This window comes from Nerophis lumbriciformis, linkage group LG16 (genome assembly GCF_033978685.3).
Source record: "Nerophis lumbriciformis linkage group LG16, RoL_Nlum_v2.1, whole genome shotgun sequence".
In the NCBI taxonomy this organism is placed as follows: Eukaryota; Metazoa; Chordata; class Actinopteri; order Syngnathiformes; family Syngnathidae; genus Nerophis; species Nerophis lumbriciformis.
Window position 1 is genome coordinate 31,196,523 of NC_084563.2, and position 10,576 is coordinate 31,207,098.

A 10,576-nucleotide genomic window follows, 5' to 3' on the forward strand; every position below is an offset into this window, starting at 1 on the left:
ACATGAGACTTGTACCATGGTCTACATGAGACTTGTACTATGGTCTACATGATACTTGTACTATGGTCTAAATGAAACTTCTACCATGGTCTACATGAGACTTGTACTATGGTCCACATGAGACTTGTACTATGGTCTACATGAAACTTCTACCATGGTCTACATGAGACTTGTACTATGGTCTACATGATACTTGTACCATGGTTTACATGAGACTTGTACTATGGTCCACATGAGACTTGTACCATGGTCTACATGAGACTTGTACCATGGTCTACATGAGACTTGTACTATGGTCCACATGAGACTTGTACCATGGTCTACATGAGACTTGTACTATGGTCCACATGAGACTTGTACCATGGTCTACATTAGGGATGGTCCACTCCTAGATCGATGTGTCTCCTGCAGACAGAAAGAGTCAAAGGTCGCATCATCGATCCATCACATTCCTTGCATCGGAAGCCACTTCTCGGAAGTCCCGGGAGTGGACTGCGTGGAGTGCGTGCGTGCAGCCGCAGCACGCATCGGCGTGAGAGGGGTTAAACGTCACGTCTGGCGGGGAGTGGGAGCTCGTGTCGGAGCGGAGAGGACGTGAAAGAGGACGTGAATCCGTGCTGCTGCTGCTGCTCGCCCACGACGGCGTCGCCTTTACGAGCATCGTGCGGAAGATGTGGCGATGATCGCGACATGTTTACCGTCAGCTGGATTCTGCGTGGATTTATTGCTTTCCCCGACGACTGACGGACCAAACCATCGCTTCCGGTGTTGTCCTCGCCCAGCATGGGGTCCCACACGTTGACATTATTTTGTATTTATTTTTTTACCACTTTTTGTCATGGCCATTTCCACACCTGTGCCGTGGAATGACGTCCACTCGCCGATGAAAGGCGTTTAGGCTCGAGCGACGAGAGGCGGAAGTCACGTGACGTCACGTCAACAGTAAAGGGCCAGGTATCGCCATGGACGACTCGGGCATCATTCGAAGACGCAGGCTGCAGGTACAACATTTTATTCTGATTGTTTGGTTATGAAATAAATTCAAGTTTTACAAAAAAAAAGTCTGTGTATAAAAAAAATCAAGGCAGAATTTTTTTTTTTTTTTTTTAAAGTAAAAAAAACAAATATTTCTGCACTGATTTTTTTATACAAATAATTTTTTCAACACTTAATTTTTAAGAACTGAAGTCTTATACACTGATTCTTTTATAAACTGAATGTGTATGCAATAGTTTTTTTTACACTTAAGTATTATAGACTGACATTTTTTTTGTACTATTTTTTATAAACTGCATTTTCTACAGTTTTTTGTTTTTTTTTAAACTGGGACTTTTTATACAACATTTTTATACTGAATTTGTGTACACTAATTTTTTAAAGATTTATAAACAGAATTTTTATACAATAATTTTTATACACAGATTTTTTTATAAACTGGGAATTTTTATACACTGATTTTTATAAACTGGGAATTTTTATACACTGATTTTTTTTAATAAACTGGACATTTTTATACACTGATTTTTTACTCTGATTCTTTATACAATTTTTTTTTTACACTGAATTTTCATATAATCTAATTATTTTTTTACACTATTTTTTTATAAACTGCATTTTATACACTGATTTTTTATAAACTGGGAATTTTTATACACTGATTTTTTTTATAAACTAGGAATTTTTATACACTGTTTTTTTTATAAACTGGGAATTTTTATACACTGATTTTTTATAAACTGGAAATTTTCATACGCTGATTTTTTATAAACTGGGAATTTTTATACACTAAATTTTTTACGCTGAATTTTTATAGACTAATTCTGTTTTTACACAATTTTTTTATAAACTGCATTTTATACACTGATTTTTATAAACTGGGAATTTTTATACAATATTTTTGCTACAGAATTTTTATACACTGATTTTTTTATAAACTGGGAATTTTCATACGCTACATTTTTTTATAAACTGGGAATTTTTATACATTGATTTTTTTTATAAACTGGACATTTTCATACGCTGATTTTTTTATAAACTGGGAATTTTTATACACTAAATTTTTTACACTGAATTTTTATGGACTAATTCTCTTTTTACACAAATTTTTTATAAACTGCATTTTATACACTGATTTTTATAAACTGTGAATTTTTATACAATATTTTTGGTACAGAATTTTTATACACTGATTTTTTTATAAACTGGGAATTTTTATACACTGATTTTTTTATAAACCGGGAATTTTTATAGACTAAATGTTTTACACTGAATTTTTATAGACTAATTCTTTTTTTACACAATTTTTTTATAAACTGCATTTTATAAACTGGGAATTTTATACAATATTTTTTGTACTGAATTTTTATACACTGATTTTTTTTACACTGAATGTTTTTAATATTAAAGAAATATATATATATATATATATATATATATATATATATATATATATATATACATATATATATATATATATATATATATATATGTATATATATATATATATATATATAAATTGGGATTTTTTTATACAATCATTTTTTATACAGAATTTTTATACAGTGATTCTTTTGCAGAGTTTTTTTTAAGATTTAAGAATTTAAAAAAAAAATGTATACAATGTTTTTCACTGAATTTTAATACACTGATTTTTTATAAACTGTAAATTTTTATACACTGAATAAAAAAAATAAATGTATAAACTGAATTTTTAATTGACATTTTTAAACCACTTGGTGCTCACAAATTCATTCAATGAAATTGTCAGAATAATTTGCGCTAAAAAAAAATTCAGTTTACCAATTTCAAATGTAAAATAAGTTCAGTGACATAAATTGAGTGTAAAAAAAAAAAAAAAAAAGCTTTTAACAATAAAGACACAAATGGACGTCCATAACAATATACATAATAATAATAATAATAATAATAACTGGGATTTATATAGCGCTTTTCTAAGCACCCAAAGTCGCTTTACATGTAGAACCCATCAATCATTCACACCTGGTTTTTACCAGGTTTATTTACGCCCACCACTTTACAGAGGACGGCTTTGTATAAAAAAGAGGCTTCGCTACACATATTAAAATGAACAGGTATATATATATATATATATATATATATATATATATATATACACACACACACACACATGGATGTATGTGTATGTTTATATATATCCATATGTGTGTGTGTGTGTGTGTGTGTGTGTATGTATGTGTATGTATATATATATATATATATATATATATGTATATATATCCATATGTATATATATATCCATATGTATGTGTGTGTATATATACAGTCAAGAAAATAAGTATTTGAACACCCTGCTATTTTGCAAGTTCTCCCACTTAGAAATCATGGAGGGGTCTGAAATTTTCATGGCAGGTGCATGTCCACTGTATGAGAGATAACCTAAAAAGAAAAATCCGGAAATCACAATCTATGATTTTTTAACAATTTATTTGTGTGATACAGCTGAAAATAAGTATTTGAACACCAACATTAATATTTGGTAGAGTAGCCTTTGTTTGCAATTACAGAGGTCAAACATTTCCTGTAGTTCTTCACCAGGTTTGCACAGACTGCAGGAGGGATTTTGGCCCACTCCTCCACACAGATCTTCTCTAGATCAGTCAGGTTTCTGGGCTGTCGCTGAGTAACACAGACTTTCAGCTCCCTCCAAAGATTTTCAATTGGATTTAGGTCTGGAGACTGGCTAGGCCACTCCAGAGCCTTGATATGGTTCTTACGAAGCCACTTCTTGGTTTTCCTGGCTGTGTGCTTTGGGTCATTGTCATGTTGGAAGATCCAGCCATGACTCATCTTCAATGATCTGACTGAGGGAAGGAGGTTTTTGGCCAAAATCTCACAATACATGGCTGCAGTCATCCTCTCCTTAATACAGTACAGTCGTCCTGTCCCATGAGCAGAAAAACACCCCCAAGGCATGATGCTACCACCCCCATGCTTCACAGTAGGGATGGTGTTCTTGGGATGCTACGCATCATTCTTCTTCCTCCAAACACGCATAGTGGAATTATGACCAAAAAGGTCAATTTTGGTCTCATCTGTCCACAAAACTTTCTCCCATGACTCCTCTGGATCATCCAAATGGTCATTGTCAAACTTAAGACATGCCTTAACATGTGCTGGTTCAAGCAGGGGAATCTTCCGTGCCATGCATGATTTCAAACCATGACGTCTTAGTGTATTACCAACAGTGACCATGGACACAGTGGTCCCAGCTCTTTTCAGGTCATTGAACAAGTCCTGCCGTGTAGTCCTGGGCTGATTCCTCACCTTTCTTAGCATCATTGAGACCCCACGAGGTGATATCTTGCATGGGGCTCCACTCCGATTGAGATTGACCGTCATGTTTAGCTTCTTCCATTTTCTAATGATTGCTCCAACAGTGGACCTTTTTTCACCAAGCTGCTTGGCAATTTCTCCGTAGCCCTTTCCATCCTTGTGGAGTTGTACAATTTTGTCTCTGGTGTCTTTGGACAGCTCTTTGGTCTTAGCCATGCTGAATGTTTGGGTCTTACTGATTGTATGGGGTGGACAGGTGTCTTTATGCAGGTAACGACCTCACACAGGTGCATTTGATTCAGGACTATACAGTGGAGTGGAGGAGGACTTTTCAAGGCGGACTAACAGGTCTTTGAGGGTCAGAATTCTAGCTGATAGACAGGTGTTCAAATACTTATTTTCAGCTGTATCACACGAATAAATTGTTAAAAAATCATAGGTTGTGATTTCTGAATTTTTCTTTTTAGGTTATCTCTCATACAGTGGACATGCACCTACCGTGAAAATTTCAGACCCCTCCATGATTTCGAAGTGGGAGAACTTGCAAAATAGCAGGGTGTTCAAATACTTATTTTCTTGACTGTATATATATATATATATATATATATATATATATATATATATATATATATATATATATATATATTGTTACTTTTACGTTACTTTTTAGGCCAATTCGGCCCCCAAGTCAGAAAGTTTAGACCCCCTCCGCACAAATGATAACATAATCCAGCCAATGTTGCAGGTTTGAAACCCGCAGCCGTGAGCAAGTTGCAAGAAGTCTCTTTCCATGTTGGGACTTGTTTAGAATTGTGGAAAAGTATTACAAAAGTTCACGTTTTCAACGCCAATTATTTTACTGGTCAAATGGCAGTTGAGTCAAAATATGAGAAAATTGTGCATCATTTAGTGAAATGTTGCACATGTTAGTTTGACAACAGTTTGACTTGTCATGATCAAACATTACTTCACCACACTCGTATTAGTTCCCCTTTTTTAGTTCTGCAAACCTTCAATGACCTCATGCACATTATTTATTTATTTGTTTTATCTCATTTAAACTGTCTTCTACCCTCAAAGTAAACTACAGCCCGATCTAAACTGAATTTTTTTGCTTCTTTCTGGTCTTTCGTTCCTGTCCAGCGCTCTTATTTTCTAGTTTCCACTTCCTGTTGCTTGTCTTTGCAGCCTCTTTACCAGCGCACCGGTTCTGCTTCTGTCATCAAGATAATCCTGCACCTTTCAGAGTGGCCTTTTATAAATATCATCTTGATATGTCACACCTGCGAGGTGGGATGGATTATCTTGGCAAAGTAGAAATGCTCACTAACACAGCTTTGAGAGGAATAGGTCTTTTTGTGTGTGTAGTCAACGTTTGACATCTTTGAGTTCAATGGGAGCAAAAACAAAAGTGTTGTGTCAATGTTTTTGTTGAGTGTATATTTTTGACGTGATGGATGTAAACAGAGGTCACACAGGAAGTAAATTACCCAAGGGGGTGTGGCTACAGGATAGAGTTGCCAAATGTTCCTTCTTTTTTTCTCTATTTTTTTGATAGGGTGCTCACATCTCAGTACATTTCTTCTTGTCGGTTTATTGACTGCTTTTAGTCTGTTGTGTTTGCATAGTGTTCCCTGTGCTTCCTGTGCACTCCCAACTGCACTCATTCTTGGGTTTTTTTCTGTGCACTCCCAACTGACTAGTTCTTGTTTTTTCCTGTGCACTCCCAACTGCACTCATTCTGGTTTTTTTCTGTGCACTCCCAACTCACTCATTCTTGTTTTTTTTCTCTTGTGCACTCCCAAGTGCACGTTCCTTTTTTTTTCTTGTGCACTCCCAACTGCACTCACTCTTGTTTTTTCCTGTGCATTCTCAAATGCACTTGTTCTTGTTTATTTTCTTGTGCACTCCCAACTGATTAGTTCTTGTTTTTTCGTGTGCACTCCCAACTGCACTTTTTCTTGTTTTTTCTTGTGCACTCCCAACTGCACTTTTTCTTGTGCACTCCCAACTGCACTTTTTCTTGTTTCTTTTCTTTTACACTCCCAACTTCACTTGTTTGTTGTTTTTTCTTGTGCACTCCCAACTGCACTTTTTCTTGTTTCTTCTCTTTTACACTCCCAACTTCACTTGTTTGTTGTTTTTTCTTGTGCACTCCCAACTTCAGTCGTTCTTGTTTCTTTTCTTGTGCACTCCCAACTTCACTTGTTTTGTTTCTCTTGTGCACTCGTTGTTGTTGTTTTTTTGTGCACTACCTACTGCACTTGGTTCTTGTTTTTTTCTCCTACGCACTCCCAACTGCACTTGTTTTTGTTTTTCTTGTTCCCTCCCAACTGCACTTGTTCTTGTTTTTTGTACACTCCCAACTGCACTTGTTCTTGTTTTTTGTACACTCCCAACTGCACTCGTTCTTTTTTTTTTTCTTTCTTGTGCACTCCCTACTGCACTCGGTCTTATTTTTCCTGTGCACTCTCAACTGCACTCGTTCTTGTTTTGTTCTTGTGCACTACCAACTGCGCTAGTGTTTTGTTTTTGGCATATTAAATACAATTTACCTGGACTTTGTCTCCTGCTGTCCTCTGCATCTTGGGATCACAACAACTATCGCTACCATGCGGCCAAAACAAGGCCGCATACCAATATTTTAGTATCTGTACCAAAATGTGTTTCGATACTTTTCGATATTTTTCTAAATAAAGGGGACCACAAAAAATGGCATTATTGGCTTTATTTTAAGAACAAATCTTACAGTACATTAAACATATGTTTATTATTGTAATCGAAGGACAATTTAGTCCTTAAATAAAAAAAGTGAACATACTAGACAACTTGTCTTTTATTTATAAATGGTTGATTTAAATAGGCTAGTAAGGTAAAGTTTTGTACCTGACAAGTTTTGGCTTTTGATTCATTAATACGGCAATACTATACTAGTACAACCCTAAGTGCAATATCTATCAACACACACAAAAGTTGAGTACTGGTATCGATACAGTATGGGTTCAAATGTGAATGGTTCCCATCCCTAATATTATTCCTATCCTTAGTACTGTATAATGATGTATTTTGTGTGGCCTAATTATTGTTGAAACACTTTACATGATTGGACATCTCATAAAAACAGCAGTTCATTATTAACAGCTCATAATCCACCCAAATTGCTGAAGCTGTTTAGTAACAACACACCAAAATGTTCCTCATCTATTCTGACAGAAACAAATACATGCACTTCATGCAAATGCTTACCCTTTAAACTCTAATGATTTCCAATAATGCAACAAATATGATATTATTATTAACATTTAACATTTTTTGTTGAAATAAAAGCAAATGCTAAAATATCTGCTTAGATTATATTTTCAAAGCCAGTTATCCATCAAATTATATGCTGTTGAGATTACAATACATTTTACAGTAAAAAATAAATAAATAAAAATGTTAGCTCACTCGCCAGAAATTTTACTGTACAAAACAAATTGTGTAACTTTTTTTTCCCATGTGGAATAATAAAATGTAAAAACACCTGTCAATTTTAATGTAAAACACTAGCAGCTCACTCCCCTAGTTTTTATTTTTATTTATTTTTAAAGCTGTGGTACCTTTTTCCATGTACAATAATTTGCTGTGAAAAAAAAAACACTGTAAATTTTACGCTAACATTGTGGCGACAGATCATTTTTTTATCGTACAATCTACAGCTTTTGTTATCTCAGTGTATGTAAAAAAAATAAAAAATAAATAAAAAAGTCTATAATAAAAAGTATGTGATATCAAGAGGCAAAACTTAATTCCTTTATTTACTGTTAAAAGTGGCCCTCTGATGGCAGTCATAACTATGATGTGGCCCTCAATGATTTACCCTAATGAAAAAAACAACATAATATTTTACAGTAAAATTCTGGTAACTAAGTTGCCAGTTTTTAAGGTCAAATCTACATATTTTTCTTTTAGAATGTACGTAAACAATATAATCAAAGTCATGTCTTATTTACTGTTACAAGTTCCATCACAATGACCAACATTAAAATACAGTAGCACAGTAGGCCTAAATATTCATTAAAAACCAGGCAGAGTATATGTAATATTTTTGGCCACTGTAACATTACACACAGTTTGACCAGTCACACTGTGTTTAAATATTTAATGAAGTCATTCTTTGGCGTGCCACTGGAGTTGGAGAGTCACCGTTTTGCGGATGAAATGCATCATGGGAAGGTGCACATGCTGCCACGCGGCGTATTCATTTACTGCGCCTAGTGCCATCTGCTGCACATCATTTATGAAACCCAGACTTCCCGCTACTCCGCCAAAATGTAGGCTGGATTAAAAAGGAGCAGAAATAATCTACTAAATGGCGGTGGAGTTATTTGATATCACTGTTGCATCGTCCATCATGTGACATGGATCATGGAGGGATAAGACTGAAAAACAACAACAGAACAGCATCAGCAAATAGGATGTATGTACAAATATGGTAGTGAAAGTGATATCAAAGAAGCAGTTAGTGAAGTAAATATTAATAACACAGAAATGACAATTAACATTATTACACTACAAATGGAGCGATACATATACCAATAGAAATATCACTATTGATAATGAATAATAATAATTACCTCGATTATCAACAATACAGTTGTTTCAAATGCAACAATTCATATATGTAATGATAATTTGGAATACAAAAGAAAGCAGATACATGGAGGGGAAGAAGGACAAGGGAACTGTTATAACCTTGTAGATTGTTATAGTAACAATAGGTTAAGCTTTAGCAGTGTACCGTGTGTTAACGTTGTTGCCCTAGGGGAAACTGGGTAATATGTTTGATGAAACGTGATTATAGGCATGAGTTTATGTATGTATATATGTTTGTATATGTACATGTATGTGTATATGTATGTTTGTACAGTGAATGTGCTTGTGTATGTATGTACCTTGAGTGTGTACAGTATGTACGTACATACATACATACATACATGTATGTATGTATGTATGTATGTATGTATGTATGTATGTACGTACGTACATACATGTATGCACATACATACATACTTATATACATACATGTATGTACAAACCCCGTTTCCATATGAGTTGGGAAATTGTGTTAGATGTAAATATAAACGGAATACAATGATTTGCAAATCCTTTTCAACCCATATTCAGTTGAATATGCTACAAAGACAACATATTTGATGTTCAGACTGATAAACTTTTTTTTTTTTTTTGCAAATAATCATTAACTTTAGAATTTGATGCCAGCAACACGTGACAAAGAAGTTGGGAAAGGTGGCAATAAATACTGATAAAGTTGAGGAATGCTCATCAAACACTTATTTGGAACATCCCACAGGTGTGCAGGCTAATTGGGAACAGGTGGGTGCCATGATTGGGTATAAAAGTAGATTCCACGAAATGCTCAGTCTTTCACAAACAAGGATGGGGCGAAGGTCACCACTTTGTCAACAAATGTGTGAGCAAATTGTTGAACAGTTTAAGAACAACGTTTCTCAACCAGCTATTGCAAGGAATTTAGGGATTTCACCATCTACGCTCCGTAATATCATCAAAGGGTTCAGAGAATCTGGAGAAATCACTGCACGTAAGCAGCTAAGCCCGTGACCTTCGATCCCTCAGGCTGTACTGCATCAACAAGCGACATCAGTGTGTAAAGGATATCACCACATGGGCTCAGGAACACTTCAGAAACCCACTGTCAGTAACTACAGTTGGTCGCTACATCTGTAAGTGCAAGTTAAAACTCTCCCATGCAAGGCGAAAACCGTTTATCAACAACGCCCAGAAACGCTGTCGGTTTTGCTGGGCCTGAGCTCATCTAAGATGGACTGATACAAAGTGGAAAAGTGTTCTGTGGTCTGACGAGTCCACATTTCAAATTGTTTTTGGAAACTGTAGACGTCGTGTCCTCCGGACCAAAGAGGAAAAGAACCATCCGGATTGTTTTAGGCGCAAAGTGTCAAAGCCAGCATGTGTGATGGTATGGGGGTGTATTAGTGCCCAAGACATGGGTAACTTACACATCTGTGAAGGCACCATTAATGCTGAAAGGTACATACAGGTTTTGGAGCAACATATGTTGCCATCCAAGCAACGTTACCATGGACGCCCCTGCTTATTTCAGCAAGACAATGCCAAGCCACGTGTTACATCAACGTGGCTTCATAGTAAAAGAGTGCGGGTACTAGACTGGTCTGCCTGTAGTCCAGACCTGCCTCCCATTGAAAATGTGTGGCGCATTATG

General features: G+C 35.5%; 1 protein-coding gene across 2 annotated transcripts in view; it reads left to right on the forward strand.

Annotated features, from left to right (window-relative positions):
- The first annotated feature begins 420 nt into the window (after positions 1 to 420).
- LOC133617179 (microtubule-associated serine/threonine-protein kinase 1-like) overlaps positions 421 to 10,576 on the forward strand; it is a 154,562-nt gene continuing 144,406 nt past the window's right edge. For both annotated transcript variants that reach the window (XM_061976984.2, XM_061976985.2), the window contains exon 1: positions 421 to 1,001. In XM_061976984.2, coding sequence (XP_061832968.1) covers positions 963 to 1,001 — 39 coding nt within the window. In that variant the 5' untranslated portion in view covers positions 421 to 962. The remainder of the gene's footprint in view (positions 1,002 to 10,576) is intronic.